General features: G+C 42.9%; 1 protein-coding gene across 3 annotated transcripts in view; it reads left to right on the top strand.

Moving 5' to 3' along the window:
• Nucleotides 1–18374, top strand: part of si:ch211-243g18.2 (uncharacterized protein LOC559906 homolog) — a 40551-nt gene that overhangs the window by 13448 nt on the left and 8729 nt on the right. For all 3 annotated transcript variants that reach the window (XM_039762804.1, XM_039762802.1, XM_039762803.1), the window contains exons 4-6: nucleotides 249–405; nucleotides 14257–14421; nucleotides 15011–15136. In XM_039762804.1, coding sequence (XP_039618738.1) covers nucleotides 249–405; nucleotides 14257–14421; nucleotides 15011–15136 — 448 coding nt within the window. The remainder of the gene's footprint in view (nucleotides 1–248; nucleotides 406–14256; nucleotides 14422–15010; nucleotides 15137–18374) is intronic.

Raw genomic sequence — 18374 nt, 5'->3', positions numbered from 1 at the left:
GATGAGAATGTACTTTAAACTTAAATGGAGGAGCAGTCCCAGAGGACACTGAATCTGCCACATCTAGAAGCCACAGCGGGCTGTCTTCTGATTCTACCTTTACATTCTGTTTTTCAATAAATCTGAAAGGAGACCCAGATATTAGCATTTGAGGGGTCTCGGTGGTTGCCTTCCTCCTGAAGGAAAGACCCCACACTATTGGTCATTATAGAGCTTTCATCGGATTGACGGATTCCTTTTCTCTGCAGGTATGACCAGGAAGCTTCCATTTGCAATACAGTCGAGAAGGACTGTCTGGCCCTGAAAAAGATGAAAGCAGACAATGACAGCATCATTACCAGACTGAACACCGAGCTGGATGGTTTGAAAGAGGAGCTTAGCTTTATGCAGAAAAACCATAAAGATGTGAGTTCTTTGTCTTATTCTTACACAAATCTATCAGTCTTTGCTTTACAGATTACTTTTCAATATGGCAGTTTTGTCCCGCATTCCAAATACATACGGGTTAAACCGAGAGATGTAGGTGAGGGTGGTCATGGTGGAGGAGGGCCGTGCCAGGGTTTATTCCATGATGCTAATGTGTTCCCCCCACCCTGAGCCAGTTCAGTAAGGAATGGATGGACTGACCTAAGAAATTCATGAACAGCTGGATTCCACGAAGAGCTTTAGAAAGCACACAATCATACAGGGTGGTCATACAGATCTAATTATGCAATTATGAAAAGGCGAACACATGGCACCCACTGTTCGACTGACAACCGTCTCCCCGCCATTTTGGACTGCATGGCAGGTACTGCCATCTATCAGCTACAAAAAGAAATTTTTGTGAATTCTCGATGTAATAAACTTAATAAGTTAAGTTAATAACTTAATAAGTTATAGCATAATTAGATCTCGACCACCGTATACAATTTGATATGCAGTGTGAAGTTCCAGTTCTTTGGGATTTTAAGGCATTTTTACATGAACCTACAGTCTATCCATCCACCAATTTTCCCATCCTATATTTATTTGCATTTATTTACTTAGAGGATGCTTTTATCCAAAGTGACTTACAAAACAGCTCAACATAGTCGAGTAGACATCAGTATAGGGGACTGTTTAGGAACAAATGTTACAGGACAAGGTGACAAAATTGAACATCACAAGTGCAGAGCTCAGAACGGAATACAAGCTTGTTACACTTCCCAAGTTACAAGAGCATCATCAATTAGAAAGAAATTCACCAAACAAATGCTTCTTAAACCCATTGTGGGAGTCAGCTGTTCAAATGAAGGTGGGCAGCTTGTTCCACCAGCTAGGAGCTACAAATGAAATTTGATACCATGCAGAGATAGCATCACCAGGCGTTGTTCGTCATAGAACCTCATAAGTGTCTCCACATACAAGAAAATAGGTGCTGACCCACTGATCTTAATTTAATATATGCCGCTACAGGGTACCAAAGTAGTCATCTTTAGAAGAAGTGACATGTGCCCACCTGGGCTGGTTGAACATCAGACATGAGGCTACATTTTGAATCATCTGCAGAGACTTGCCAGTCCTTTTGCCAGTTCAGACATGACACAACGATAGATCGGACCAGGAGTTCTACTTGTCCAGTTCAGTTTTCTAGAGATTGGTGGAGGTCTATCCCAAAAGCCCTGGGTGCAATCAGCCATTTCCCTAATTTGTACTGGCATTGAGCTCATTTGGGTCAGACTTGGCCTGACTAACACACCTAAAGCTTTATGATTTCTTTGTCCTTAACAGTCTGACTTTCCAGTCTGGTGTTATCTGATCTCAAATCATTTACCGATTCTGTTTAATTCTGAGAATTCCAGCCATAGTTTGGGGACAATCTAAAAACAGGATGCTCATTGAGGTTAGAAGACAAACTCATCTAGAGGGGTCCAGACATCAACAGGCTGATCCACAGGGTCTCACTGTGTCATTTTAAAATGAATTCTCTAGCACCAACCATCAGTTTTCAAACGCGCCCAATTTAAACTGCTGCCCACCCTGCTGATATATGGCACAATGTAGGAACTACCCTAGATGGGACCTAAGGGGTACACTAGAGGTCCAGTTTAGAGTCACTTGACATAAGTGTCTTTAGAGGAAGACTGTAGTACCAAGAGGAAACCCCACACAGACATTTGGAGAACATGTAAACTCTTCACGGACATGACAGGTGTGATATTCAAATTACAGCCTTCTAAAACTGTTATGTGCTAAGCCAGGGTGAAACCCCCACTTTTCAGCAATTCTGTTCAAATTCAACGGTGGCCGCTTGCTTGGGAAGCTCTACTTGGAAAATTCTCCATGGTATCTGACTTTAATAACTGTCTCCATTTTGAGAGAAGATGAAAGGGTTTTAGGAATCTGCACCCCTCCTAAATCAAAATGAGTCCCCAAGATGAGCATTGTGGGTAACCCCTGCTCCTTTGTTCTTCCGCTTTTTGATTGAGCGGTCTCATCTGTTGCTCATTCCTCCCTCGACCTCTGGGGCACTGCAGGAAGAAGGCACGATGGCATCAAATAATTAACCGAGCTTTTTGAAATCTGGAATCATTTCATAATTGCAGACTAAGTGATGGGGCCTCTTCCGGAGTTCCTCTCCTAATTTTCTGTGCACACTCACTTATAATCAGTGCTGCTATAACTCAGGAGGATGAATTATAGAACATTTGGGGACCTGTAGAACATCTTTTGAATTTTGTATTCATTTGCTAGATTGTTACACTAAAAAAATAAAATTATTGAAAAATGACATTTTAGTAAAACATTGTATGTAACATACATACTTGCGGATAAGTTCTCCCATGGATAAGTTGGGACTTGATTTTATAGTATAATTTCTGATATTTCATAATGTCGGTCGTATAAGTCAAATGCGGAAAACTCCCGCTATTGGTCCAAGAAATTATGATATGCTAACGGCCACCTGGGAGAATAACCACGGAGCACACGGCCTTTTTTTCTATGTGGGTGCGTTAATGCGCTGTATCAGCGTGTGCTTCTAACCGCTCTCTCTCTCTGTTGTGCCTACGTGACCACACGGTGATACCCAAACTATTCCAAAGCAGCATTTGCACTGATTATTGATTTTTGTATCTCACACCCTCATACACCTTTATCGTAAGAGCATCCCTTATCTACGATGGAGCGTTCGATCAGAAGAAAATATGAAGCTGGTTTTAAATTAAACGTCGTTGAAGTAGGGCAGCGGTTCTCAACCTTTAAGTATTTGTGACCAGAGTTTTCATAACAGTTTTCATCGAACTCCCCTAACTTTTTTTGAAACCCGAATAAAATGTATTCCTATAATTTTTGCTGCCGATACACCGCTACAAGTTTTATTATACTTACTTAACTTTTATCGACATTTATCTAACTCTATATTTATTTTTCTAGTATCAGAATGTAGTTTAAGTTAATTTGTTTTGGTTTCAATAGATGTATTTTTCATATTTTCATATTTTCGATTCTTGCTCGCGTCCCTTTTTTGTCACTTCACGCCTCATAGGTTGAGAACCGCCGAAGTAGGGAAAGAAATTGGTAAGTGCGCTGCTGCAACGAAATTTGATGTGTCTGAAAAACTAATGCGAGATCGGAGGAGGCATAATTAAGTGTCGCATTTTTGAACGGGCGTATAAGTTGGGGTCTGATTTTACAATCGATTTTTTGGGTTTCAAGACCCGACTTATACATGAGTATATACGGTAAGTTATTTGTTGTGGTTATTGTAGTTTATTGTTCACCAAAGCAGTATAACGTGCTATGGGTCATCCCCAGTGCTCCTTCTAATATACAAAGGCAATCTGGACACGAAAATAATCAATAAGCTGGTAAAGTCTGTGGATGATTTTGAATCATTTACATTGTTACAGTGAGACTTGGGCAGATTTATGGCAGATGATGTAAGTAGGTGTAAAACGGCACACATATGAAGCAAAAATGTTAGATTTGAAAACACATTGGAAGGTCTGAAACTTGAGAGTAAGGACATGAGAGTCACCGTGGACTCAACTCTGTCAACATCCAGACAGTGGACAGAAGATATCAAGGACGCTACTAGGATGTTAAGTGTAAGAGCCAAGTTAACGTCTGATGTTAAGAATATCAGCTACCTAGAATATGGTATAGCCTTTACCCCTTGCATATTAACTTGGGAACAAACTTTGCTCTGTCTGTAAAAACTGAGTGTTAATCAACCAGTTAGGAAAAAGTCTCACTGCTAGCATGGACTGGTATATATGTTTGCAAATAGGAGATGGCATACAGTTTTCTGACCGTGCTTACGCATTTAATGTGCCAAATATGACTCTATGACCAAACTTAGAGAAATGAAACAAGATATAGAAGCTTTAAACAGAACTTTTCTTAGACAAGAACTTTTCTTTTCTTTAATATCATTTTTTTTCTATATTTTTCTGTGAATTGCTTTACTAAAACTTTGAAAACAAAGTTATTTTGTCTGTGGAATTATATGAACAGGGCGGCACGGTGGCGCAGTGGTAGCGCTGCTGCCTCGCAGTTAGGAGACCCGGGTTTGCTTCCCGGGTCCTCCCTGCGTGGAGTTTGCATGTTCTCCCGTGTCTGCGTGGGTTTCCTCCGGGCGCTCTGGTTTCCTCCCACAATCCAAAGACATGCAGGTTAGGTGGATTGGCGATTCTAAATTGGCCCTAGTGTGTGCTTGGTGTGTTTGTGTGTGTCCTGCGGTGGGTTGGCACCCTGCCCAGGATTGGTTCCTGCCCTGTGTTGGCTGGGATTGGCTCCAGCGGACCCCCGTGACCCTATTCGGATTCAGCGGGTTAGAAAATGGATGGATGGATTATATGAACACGTCTTGCTTGAATCATCCTTTGAAGTAAACCAAAAGCTGCAGAACTGTAGAAATTCTGGATAAACGCAGCTACAGTACATTAGGTGATATATGGTGTCACGATGTGTGGTGTTCAAGTCAAGCTTTTTAAAGCTCTAGTGAGGCCTCACCCAGCGTGCCGTGTGCCCAGTTCTGGTCTCCATATTACAAAAAAGACATAGCAGCACTAGAGAAAGTCCTGAGGAGAGCAAACAGGCTGATTGAAGGACTTAGAGGGATGAGCTTTGAGGAAACATTGAAGGAGCGGAAGCTTTTCAGTTTAAGAAAATCAAGATCAAGAGGGGACATGATGGAAGTGCTTAAAATTAGGAAAGGAAGTAGTCCAGTGGATCCAATGCATACATTTTGCCACAAGAACATGGGCACACAGTTGGAAATATGTTACAGGCTGGTTTTGGACAAAGGTTAGAAAGTTTATATACATGCGGAGAACCAAAGATATATGGAATAAATGACCTAGAAGTGTAATGGACAGCAGGACTTTAGGGAGCCTCAATTCTTGACTTAATGTTATAACAGACAATCCAGGTGAATAGTGTGGACAATCTTGTTGGGCTGAATGGCCTGACCTCGTCACGACTGTTCTAGTGTTCTTATATTGCACATGCTAAGGGATGCCCAGGTATCCTGCTGATCCTGCCACTTACACCCTACCATCACAGTGAAGAGGCTGCAGGGTGTTTTTTTTGGGGTGATGTCTGCATGTTCAGCATCTTCAACATAACACCTCAATGTCTATCACCTTTTCTTTCTAAGGTTAGTGCTGATTCATCACAGATTGTAAAGCTGGAGAAATCAGGTCTGCTTTGGCCTCTGGTGGTGCCTACTGTGTGGAGTTTGTATGTTCTCTCTGTGCTCATGTGGGTTTCTTTCCTTTATGCTATCCCTGGCTGTTGGGTTAACTGGTTAACTAATCTCAAATAAGCCCCTTGTACATAAGTGGGGCCTGTGATGGACTGGCATCTTGGGCAAAGCAGCCAGCAGCTCCTCACAACAGTAATAAGATGAAAGCAAATTTTGAAACTGGGTGTCTGAGTGAAATGAAGGATGGATGTGTATAATGGATGTGAAGTACTGGAAAGTATGGCACAAGGGCTGAATGAAAAGATTAATGTATAAGATAAGTGGGCGAGTGTATAGTAAGAAGGATGGAAAAATCTGACTGACAGGAGCTGGAGTCTCTTCTGGGAGGTTTGGGTGTAAGGCGGGACAAGGAGACCACCCCAGAGCACATTGACAAAGCGCTCACATTCAGTAAGAGCAGAGCTGACAATTGGTGTATCCTACATGTCTTTAAAGTGGTGAACCTGGAACAAAGCACTCAAGGACAGGGAGAGGACATCCAAACTGAGCAACCAAGCTGAGTCCCCTGGACTCTTTAACCTCTGGACCACCATGCTGTCCTGGCTTTGCACTTCACAAACAGGACCTCAGGAGACAAAACCAAAGGTCCATAGGCATTGCCTTTTAATTCTGGCCTCACATATTAACGTATAATATCCCAGGAGTCATTTTTTTCACATGACAGAAATTGTTAGTAGGTCCATCATTCATTAGGACTTTAGAGACCTCAGATCTCGATTTGATGTCACTTTAGACAATTTAGGTGAACAGGGTGGATGATTTGTTCTCATCGCTAATTTTTCTAATGTTCCAATGTCCCTTGTGAAAGTGTGATGGGAGCACCAGGCACAAGCCTAGGACCAAACCCCAGATGGCTGAACAAGTCCATCTCAGGGCACAATCGCTTACAACGCAAGTCAATTTAGAGTGGACATCTTTGGGATGACTGGACACCCAGAGTACCGATTGAAAGACCCCTGTAGACATGGCAGACAGCAATTAGGTGTAGGATTCCCACCATGTGTCCTTAAACTTTTTTTCACCAAAGATGAACGAAAATAGAAATTTGTGAGAACAGATGTTATGTGAGCTTCGTGCTCCAGTGTGTCTGAATGGCAGAATGCAAACATTCTCAACCAAGCACTTCAAAGCCAGATCTCATCCATAATTGTTGCATGGGCTCACCTCCAATTGAAATGTCATGCAAGTAAAAACTTCTAGAAACCCAAGCCTCCTAGATGCCCACCACATCTTTGAAAATCCTATGAAATGCCAGCCTAGCATTTAAAAAATCTGCTTGACTATCTACAGATGTACCTCAGATATTTTTATCGTAACAAATCCTCACAATGCTATTGATGGTATGTCCCAGCACTGGGCACGAGGCAGGAACCAACCCTGGACAAGAGGCCATGGACCTCACTCAAAAACAGTTCAGAGTTGCTGATTAACTGAACATGCACTCCTTTGTGATATGAGAAGGGAGAACGTGAAAACTCCACACAGACATGGAGCGCGTAGAATTTAAATCCATGTGGCACTCCAGATATGCGACACATTCTACATGTCCGCACTTTTCTCTCCTTCGTCGCTGTACAGCACACTTTTCAAAGAGGCAAAACTCCACCTTGAACTCCATGCCACTGAATGACTCCAAGTGGCTTCTGGGTTTTGACCGCATGGCACTAATTAAGGCCGTGCTGTCCATCATAAAAGCAAGTGAGCGCTGAAAGCAGTTATGTAAATGCAATCTGTGGGAGATAACCGGTCAGCCTTCACGTGACGAGTGGAGCCTTATCACCGCTCTTCTGATAGCAGAGGTGGGAATTTACAGATAACCTGCCCTTTATCTCTGCACTCCATGACCCTAAGCACATAGAGCCCCAATGTTGTCATGCAAACAGCTTACCGGAAACTGGAAACCGGCTTTCATTTGGCTCTTTTATCCTTTATATTTCCTGTAGATTATTATTCATAAACTGGAAACTGTGTGGATGGTTTTGTCATGTGTACTCAGTACAACCAAATTCTTACTGCATAACTCCTCAGAACAGTTGACACAATTCAATATAAAAACAAATACATTTTGAAAAATGATACTTAGCATTCAACAAAATTATGTATACACCTATACACATAGTACACGGGGTCCAGATCTAATTCTGCAGATCCAGATCGTCTGGATGACTTTGATTTATGCGGGGACGATTCCAGGTCGGTGCGAAGACGATTCTTCATGTCGTCAGTTTACACACTTCTCAATAATCCGGGATTTTTCAGGTGATTTTCTATATAATAAACTTATAGCGTAATGAAAATTGCGTAATTAGATCTGGACCACCCTATATATATATATATATATATATATATATATATATATATACTGTATGTAGTAGGGGAGCGAGTGACAAAGGCACAATGAATCCTGAAAAAAGCTGAATGGCCAACCCTATTTAATCAGAACAGAAAACAAAGCAACAGGCACTCGATGGCACTCTGACTGAAACAAAGTGGGCAATAGGCTCAAATTTGCCCTCTGGTGAGGTTAAGGAAAAAGTCATCAGGCTTTGGGGGGGCTCCACTCTGTCAGGTGCTCAGGTCCAAAATGGAACGCTTTTCTTCCCAGAGGCGTCTGCTATTATACCTTCTGGACCCGGAGGGGCGGAGCTTCTCAGGCTCTGTGCCTTGAATGGGCGACTTGACAGTGCTGTGAGAGATCATCAGAGACAGTGCCCCCTCTTATTCCGGGGTGGGATGCCATACCTTGGATGAGCCTGCATACATGACTATATGCAATATATAAATATAGACACATAATACTTGAACTCTTATGATTGACTGTTCAGCAACCTAATGAGGAAGAAGTGAGAAAAGTGACTGTGCAGGACAGCAGTGCTGATTTGGAAAAGGCAGATTTAATAATTGGACTTATTTCATTTCATCACTATATTTATGTTTTAGCACAGATAAACGGTAGGGGAGCTGCAGGTGTTTTAGGGTTACCCCCCCCCTTTATTATAACCTCTTTCCCTGATATGACATGGCACCAACGGCAATGCTCATGCAAAGTTTCTTCGGATTCAGCGGGTTAGAAAATGGATGGATACACCTAACAGTTTTATTTAAATAGATTAATAATCTCTAATGCAACGTCTGTCTGTATGTCTGTCTTTTCATGAGAGAACTACTTAATGGATTTAGATTGGTTTTTTTCTAGGATTTGTTTGAACTTTCTGGTTTATTTTGCGACTTCTCTCATCTTTCAAGTATCCCAGTTTGCTTGCCAGAACGATATATTTGTGCTAATCAGAGACAGAGGCTACAGGCCGAGGGAGGGGAGAAGCGTGACGTCAGGAGTGCAGAGTCGGTCTGCCTCTGTGTTTTGCAGTGTACGCTGCCTCTGCTTAGCTAGCGATACCTGTTTGTTTATTGCTTTTTAAAGTTTGTCCTGTTTCACTGCTACACAGGTCGGAGCCGTGGAGGACAGCTAGTAATTAATATTTGGATTAAGCATGTTATGTTATGTTATGTTATGTTATGTTATGTTATGTTATGTTATGTTATGTTATGTTATGTTATGTGATTGAAGGGTCACTCTGACAAAGATCCCAACACATCAAAAAAATACCAAACAGTCCAGAAATGACAGGAAGGGAGTTTATTTAGCTTAAAGTATTTAAAGTCTCCAGAGAGGGTACAATGAATCAAACACAAAGGAACCAATAAACAGCACAATTGCATTTCCCCCCAGCTTTATTAAACAAAGGTGGGCTATCTAGCCCTGTATGCGAGTTCCTTCTCACCTCATCGCCGTCTTATAATACTAAACAGAACAGGCTAGTCAGTGCCACTGCTCTTTTCTCAATTCCCCTCTCACTTGACTAAGATCCTCGACTTGAGAGTATTTACAGTGTCATCCCAGCCAACCTGAAAACCCCTTCCACATTCTCTTAGTTCTCATAGAGACCCCTGCAAAACGTTCAACTCCCAGGAGCCTCTGCTGATATTTTCAGTATTCACTGCAGCTAAGCAGTGTTGCTCCTGTTACAACAATAAAGATTAAAAGTACAGATCCCTGCCAAGCAGATGACCAGTTATCCTGCCGACTACACCAGTTGTGGTCTGTAGGGGCATCAGTGAGTTCCAAACCACAGACGTAACTGCACAAACGCTATGCCATTAAAGTACGTGTATTTACCATAAGTACCCTTTCACAGATTTCTTCTCCCATGAAACACAATACAAATCCTTCTCTTTCTGATTTCTCCTCCACTCCTGTCAGGTGAGCTTTGCTCCAACTACTTTCCCGACTCACCTTAGTGAGGCAGAGTGACCTTTTTCATGCCAGACCTGGGAGTACGACAGTGTCTCCAGGAAGCACTTCTGGGTCAGGAAGAACCTCTCTAAACAGAGGAATGCTCTTTCCCGTAGCTCCCCCTATAGGTTCACAAGAAACCCAGAATGGCCGCCCATTAGTACTATAACTTCCATACAGCCCCTTAGGAGACCACATGAGAACTCTACCAGAGAGATTCTGCCACCTAACACACTCAGGGACCTCATGGCCCTAGGAGGCTGCTCCCCTCCATTTATCCATTATAAAGGCTTCCCAGCCAGGTAAGGAACCATTCATCCTGACCAGGTGCCAGCCAATCCATAAAGTATTTCTGCAGGAGAGATCAGTCCAACTTGGCATTCTGGCCAGCTAAGGGTAACCCAAATAAGATACATACTGTCCTGTTGTATTTTTCACCTGCATGCTTCTGCTCACAGTAATGTCATGCTATTTCATGATCTATCATATCATGTTATGTCACACTAGCTGCCTAAGACGGGTTGAAATTTAAATAATCGATGCAGACCTCATCAGTAAAGTTTTAAATGCACCATCTGTTGGAATGTATTTTGTAATAAAATGCATTGCAGTTGTCAAATGCTTGTGATGCACCATCTGTTGGAATGACAAATGCAAAGCAAATGTTCGGTGTGGGATTTGTGAAAGCAGTGTTAATGTTTGTGATGCACCATCTGTTGGAATGCCAGAGACATAGTAACTGGACAGACACACACACAGACACTTCTGCTTTAATTAAAGTGGATTATATTTTGTAATGTCATTTCATATTAGGTTATGATGCATTGCATTATGTTTTCTGGGGTTACAAAACCTAGCAGAGATGAAAGAGTTCCGCACGGCAAGCAGACCAGTTCACTAGTCTGTTGTGCAGGGCGGGGTGTTATGGCTTGGCCGTAATCTGATCGCCTTTCAGTTTTCCTTTTTTGTCTTTGACATCTTTCTTGCGGAAGTTGTCAGGGAGTAAACGAATTCCAGTACTTGACAGAAATTTGTTACAAAGTAATTAGCAGAGGCGGTGGGAGGTGACGGGGCAGACCTGGTCATGCACAGCAGGGCTTTGTGGAGGTAGATAAGCGGCTTTGGATCCTTTTACCCATCCTAGAGTAAACAGAAAGGAAGCAAAAAGCCTCTCGCCTGTTAAGCACAAGACAAACAAGGAAATAAAGCTGCAGGGCGAAGAGATAAACAAAGCTCTGTGGACAATGGGTGGGAGAATCGATTAGAAAGCCATCAATCCAGGCCTGTGTGTGCCCGGGTTTTGTGTTGGATACGCCGTCAGTGGACTGTTAGGTGGACTTTATTAACCAAGAATGACATTTGCTTGCAGCAGGAAGGTATAATCATAAGACATTGTTTCACAGATACAAGAAATAATCCAGGAAATAAGAAATGAGTTTTTTAACAATCTGAGCCCACACCCTGTGTACGCAAATACCGAATTCTACCAGAACACCAGAACTTTAGAGATCATCAGAACTCCTGCAGCCATAAGATTCAAATGTGATAGGGTGCACGATTTGGATGAGAAGGTGCAACGTTAAATAATTTGTGGCGAACCAACGGACTCCCAATATTCCTGAAGTAAAGGTGTCTACTTTTTGATGGACTCCAAGCAATTGTGTTGGGGGGATTGTGTTGGGATATCATATCATGTTATCTCAAACTAGCTGTCTAAGATGGGTTGAAATCTTTGTAATCAATGCAGACCTCACCAGTAACGTTTTCAGTGCACCCTCTGTTGGAATACATTGAGGTTGGAGGAATAGCATAATCAATCAATGCAGGGTCTGGCAGGCATCAGTCTGAGGGTTGCTGTTCTTTTTGCTTTGCACAAATGATTTGCGAGATTATCAGCGCTGCCCCGCACCTCCAGTGTGTTGTGTGAACTGGCAGATCTGTGCATGAGGGTGACCTGAGGTGGACCAGCTCTCCATCTGGAATCGGTTCCCACCTTACACCTATTGCCACCAGGGTAGACTTTGGCTCCCCATGACCCTGAACTGGACTGGTGGGATAGAGACTTGGTGGATGGAGAAAACTCACAAGCCACAGAAGTACGTCTCCTAATCAGCGCCATAAAGATTGCTGTTACTGTTGAATGGAGGTTCTTGCACACCAAAGTCCGTGGCATGTGCACAATGGGGCGCAATTATTGCTATTGAAGGGCGTGGCCACCTGCCAATCACCACCACAAACTGCCCACCACACTATAACTCCGGAGGGTCTCCCACAGTTTCTGGTAGTTCATTTTGAATGTGCTTAGCAATGACGCGTTCTCGTGCTTTTTATAAATTCAACATTCTTTATGATTTTCTGGATTTTTTCTGCTTCGTGTTTAGACTTTGCTGTACTGTACTGTACTGGGAGTTGTTTTGCTTATATTGCCTTCTTCTTACAAGCAATTCCAGTTTACTTTTGTGCTCCATACGGCTTCATTGTTTTAAGGGAAACTTTTTATGAAGAATAAATGTTTTACTTTGTAAAGATTCTACAGGGCTCTTTTTGTTTCTAGCCGGGTTTTTGATGGGCTTTCCCCCTCTCTAATTTCCTTTGGGACTCCTAGATCAAAAGACCTGGTGTGCCAAAATGCCATCTTTGTTTTTTATGGGTGCTGCCACTTCAGGACATCATGTAACATGATGGAAGCACCAGTTTAAGTGTTTCCAGAGTATCTGAGTTGGTGTATAAATACTTGTATTCAGAGTTCCAGAAACATTGTTTTGTTTTGTGACTTCCCAGTTTATGAATTGTTGCCCTCATTTCAGATCAACGTTCTAACTTTGACAAAATATTAGCCTGACTTACGGTTCTGACTTAGGCTTACTTAATGACTACGTGTGTCTCACTGAGTCAGTCGATGGACAAAGAGAGAGCAGGTGGCGTTTCCTCTGACCACAGGGTGTGAATGTGCAAGTAGGCAGCGCATGAGGCAGATGATTGAATTGGAGCCACGTGAAAGGAACTGTGAAGATCAGGCCCACATTGGAGGGTCCAAAATTCCTTGCTTTCCGCCCTAAACAACAACAATTATTTCTATAGCACATTTTCATGCAAACAGCGTAGCTCAAAGTGCTTCATAACATGACAAAGGAAGGTGAACAGTTAAGATTAAGCAATAATATTAAAGAATAAGTAACAACAAAACAAGGTAAGGTCAGATGGCAGGGAGGAGAGAAAAAACAAAAAAAAAAACTCCAGTCAGGCTGGAGAAAAAAAATCTGCAGGGGTTCCAAGGCCAAATAAACCACCCAACCCTACTTGGCATAAAATGTTTCTAAATCAGACCTCTTGGTTTTCATGCTTCAAGTAATGGGATTTGATTGAGTTGGTCTCATGGACAGCTGAGACACCCGCCTTCATTCCATCTTCTCAGGGGGCTGCATGGTGTTGATCGGGTGGCGGAGGTGGAGATCGTCACCAGAGAATAGTAGACATTAGTACAGATAGCGGATCCCAGAAGAATCTGATAATTCTATACTCATACAGTCTATCAGGAAAATGTAGCTATGAAAAAGCCAAGTTAAAGTGATGAGTTTTAGCAGGTTTTTATTTTCTTGTATACGATGCATAGGGAAATTATTGTAATCGTCCTAAAATTTGAAGTTGCGATTTTGATGAATCTCGAATGTTTTAGACATCCCTGACTTTCTTGTATACAATGTATGGGGAAAGTATTGGAATCCTTCAAAAATTCCATTTCGAGATTTTGATGAATCTCGATGTTTTAGACCTCCCTGAGTCTGAAAAAGCCGTTTATGGAATTATGTCTGTGTCTGTGTGTGTGTGTGTGTGTGTGTGTGTGTGTGTGTGTCTGTGTGTGTGTGTATAAACACAATTACTTGAGTACTCTTTCACTTAGGTCAATCAAATTTTGCATACAAGTATTAGGTACAAAACGTAGATTTCCATCAACGTTTGGGCTATTTTCCGTGAACCGGAAGTGGTACTTTAGCTTTTTATTCATGCAGCTGCTTGGTCACTTTTGAGATCATAGTGTTGAAATTGTTAAAATTAAGGCAGCATCCCACTTCTCACACATTTAAACTTCAGCTTATCTTAACAACATTAAAAAAGTCCGGCCGTCCTCCATCAAGCCCCTCAAAACACGGTTGAAAATGGCCGGCTGGATATACGAATGCAAAATGATGGATAGTAAAAACTAATCTAAATGTTGTAATCTGCCTTGTAGGAAATGAGTGCCCTCAAGCCTAATCTGCCTAAGGAGCTGGTGACTGTTGAGGTGGATCATCCCGAGGGTCCCGATCTCAATGCCGTCTTAAATGATTTGCGCCAGCAGTATGAAGCCATTGTGAAGAGGAACAAGGATGATGCTGAATCCTGGTACCAGTCCAAGGTAAATGCAAAGAATAACGGGAAAAGACGAAGGGGAGGTTTGTAGAAATACAAAATCCTGTGGGAGAAGAGACTGAGATAGAAAGCTTCATTGCATACTTAAAACTTGCGCCACAATGGCGACTTGCATGTGGCACTGCTAACGAAGGTAAAGATGTTACCGAAAATTTAATGAAGTAGAACGGCCTGACGTGCTGGTTGGCAATTTTTCTATAAATTTGCTGATGTGATAGGCAAGGCAGAAAATGTTAATTGAGCTGAAGCAAACGTAATTCAGTCACTAAGCTGTGATAGTTGAGGATTAGTTTTTATCTTTTAAGGTAAACAGCATTCATAGCTCTTTATCTAAGGAGCAAGCAGAGAATGTACTTAAAGCAATTATCAAGAAGAGTCCATTGCAGTGTCAATGGCTAACATAAGTCGTGATCCTCCATGCTAGTGATCCATAACATCAGTCATTGCCAGTATGTGTTACTCAGAACATTCGAGCAAACCTCAGTTTCTGTGAAATCGGTCGAGAGTTTAATTATAGAAACCATAGCAGAGGATGTCCAGCGGCCACTAACATTATGTGCCTGCCTTCCCCACAGACACAAACCATTCAAAAGGAAGTGGACCAGAACACAGAAGCTGTTCAGAATGCCAAGAATGAGTTGAGCGACAAGCGACGCACCCTGCAGTCCCTGGAACTGGAGCTTGAGACTCTGCGCAAGCAGGTAAGCTTCTTGGGCGGCTCCCGTGGTCGAGACCAATAAGCGCAGCTTTATTCGATTCTTGATATCAAAGCAATCTGTCTCGGTTCAGGCAGGCTTACAGCGACAGAAGACATGGAGATCTGTCTCTTATCTAATGTTCGAGTGAACATGTGCTCTCAGATGGGTGATGAGTTGTTGAGTTGCAAGCTCCACATGAACGCTAAACAATCTCGGAATTATAAGACAATTTGGACAAAGCAAAGCTACCCGAATTGTATGAGATGTGATGAGCTTGGAGCCCCAGGAGGTATTAATGGACGTCACCTCTCGTTGTCCATAGTGAGGAGTTGATATTATTAGGGTTCAATGATCTATTGGGGGTATGGTGTCCCCCTCATTGTCTGGAGAGCCTGGAGAGCCTGCACCTTCAATACCACAATGGTGCCCCTTTGTTAGCATACCCCAAATTTTGGTGTGTGGAGTATGCGCACTTGTTCTTTCATAAACGGTGCCCAGCAGGTAACGACCTCCACTCACTATCATCAGAGTTCAGTGACTGGGTCAGGTTTCCAAATCAGGATTACTTTCATTAACAGCACTCACTCATTCTCATCATAATTTGACGACCGGGTGAGAGGTGGGCATCCCCACCCAGTGTCCAGTGTATGCACACCTTCAGAAACACAAATGGTGCCCCTTTGCTTACCGTGGCCACAAGGGGGCGCCAGAAAGCCCCAAACCCAAGACACAGTATGACACCAGATGTTATATGAATAAAATAAAAGGTATTTATTCACAGAAGCCCCTTTAAACACAATCCTCTCTCCAGTAATAAGCCAATAATGATTACATCTTGCCTGAAGAAGGGGCCTGAATTGCGTCAAAAGCTTGCATATTGTAATCTTTTTAGTTAGCCAATAAAAGGCGTCATTTTGCTTGGCTTTTCTCTACATTCATAATGGATAACACGGTACAACACCCTAGTACTTCAGTAATACGCCACAATTGTACCAAACAAATGAATTCTTCTTCCTCTCCACCTCCCATAGAGTGTTGCCCACTGCCTCCTGACTCGATTCAAGTAGGGCTTCCTTTAAAACCAGTACCAGGAACTGCTTCCAGTCTCCTCTCCATAGCATTTCCGGGTTGTACAGAAACCCTCCTCCGGCAGCTCCCTCTGGTGGTCCCCAAAGACCCCGACAGGGCTGCATTTCCACCTGCAGGTGTCCTGATTGGGTTTAGCCATGATCTGCACCCGAGGAGCCAGTTCACCTGTCCGGCTGCCGGACGTGAATCCTTCCTTCATCCTGGTCAGGATGTTTGTCCTTCCACTCTGGCACTTACAGATCATACCGAGGACATTATGTTCATACTGCTATGACTTGGAGTGGGACGCCCCCCTCATTGTCCAGAGCGTGTACCCCTTAACTTTCATAAATGACGCCCCTAAGATGATGACACCCTAAGCAGCCACCTATGGATTGACCAGCTCTGATGTGATGTGACCCTGACCTGTCACCTTAGTCAATTACTTAAAATAAGACATTATGACCTGATCAGTCCGAAATGACATTTTTGGTTGAATTGCTTTTGGAGTGAAGGGAAACTTGTTTTTATATACTTATTTTGTTCTTTATTTCAACAAAAAATGTTTATCTTTAATTTCTGTTTTAAGGTGCTATATAAATAACATAATATTATTATTTTGGAAGACCAAATAGCAAATCAACATCAATGTTGCATTTCTCCAAATAGCCCAACCAGAAACCCACGTGAACACACTGAACTGGAAAGGTGAAACGTCACAGCTTGGAAGTCCGAATAGTCAGAGAGCTTGTGAACGCAGCATTAGTCACTTTTTTATCGTTTCTCACGGCTTTTTACTTTTTAAATTACTTTCTGATTTTTTGCTTTGAATGCTATCACGGTTACTCTTCATCATGTGGGGAGTGGAATGCTTTACGTCAGGGATCTCAAACTCCAGTCCTGGAGGGCCGCGGTGGCTGCAGGTTTTCATTCTAACCCTTTTCTTAACAAGTGACCTGTTTTTGCTGCTAATTGACTTCTTTTAAATTCATTTTAGTTGATTTGAGTTGTTGAAGACTCAGACCCCTTCATTGTTTTTTCTTTAGCTGCCAAACAATAATGAGATACAAAATGAACCAAAGCCTGACCAGCAAACTGTGTCCATCATACAATATCTGAAAATAAAGAAAGATGAAGGTCTCAGGAATGTTGATCTGCTCAGGTCCACAAAACATTTTACCAGAGTGTGACGATGTGGGTTTGTCTCCACACTCCCATCGCTATTCGGGAGCCCTTCAACCCAACACCGTCGGTAATGTCACCGATGAGCTAGACAGTTGAGGCAATAAACAACTGAGCAAGGGGATGGCATACATGTCCAAAAAGGTAAATAGTGCTTTTATTAAAATAGTCAACAAAAACAGTGTTCACTAAATAGTGCAGTGCTTCAAAGTCTTACAAATAAATAATCCATTAAAAGAAATCGTAGAGGTTAAAAAGTACGCACAAAAAAAAAAAAACAATCCTTTAAAACCAGAGGTTAAAAGGTTCCTCAGGAAGCAGTTTTTAAAACAATGACAAGCTTGGTGCATCTCACCTGCTACCTTCCGCTAGGGCTATACAGCAGGCGAGACTCTCTCAGCAGCTGCCATTTCCTCATGCTCACATACACAGGTCTGGAGACCTCCCGATCCTGGCTTCGGTCTGGCACTCACCCCAGACCAGAGACTTGGACTCCTTGGTCTCCAGGACGCCCACACCAAGGACTTCACCTCCAAGCCTCGCAACTCCCGCTGCCTTTCCGGCCTTCCGCGGCCAGTCGCCTTTCCCTGGTCACTCCTGCTACCTGTTTGCTCAGCGGGAGCAACTTCCAACTCCAACGCCTAGGTGTCGGCCTAACACCCAGGCCCTCGCAGCTGCCCGCGAGCGTTCGTTCGCTCTCCCACACACTCCGCGTGTCTCTGTCTCTCTCACCGACTTGCTTCCACGCTCCCTGTAATCTCCGTCCTCTTAGCCTTTCTCTCGTTCTTTTTTGATCTTCCATCCCCTTTCCAACCGACTCGCACTTCTTATATTGTGAGGGGCCATAGCAGCTGCAGCACATTAGCCACGGGAACAATCACGGATGTGGGCAGTCCCTCACTTGTGCACTAGGTGAGAAATGCCCACACCGCCGATCGCCCCGCGGCTTGCTACGACTACTTCGCCCCCTCACGAAGCCACCTCGAGTGCG

Source organism: Polypterus senegalus, chromosome 9 (assembly GCF_016835505.1).
Source record: "Polypterus senegalus isolate Bchr_013 chromosome 9, ASM1683550v1, whole genome shotgun sequence".
Lineage (NCBI taxonomy): Eukaryota > Metazoa > Chordata > Cladistia > Polypteriformes > Polypteridae > Polypterus > Polypterus senegalus.
Note: the sequence above shows the minus strand (reverse complement) of the source record. Positions and strands in the feature narration are given on the sequence as shown.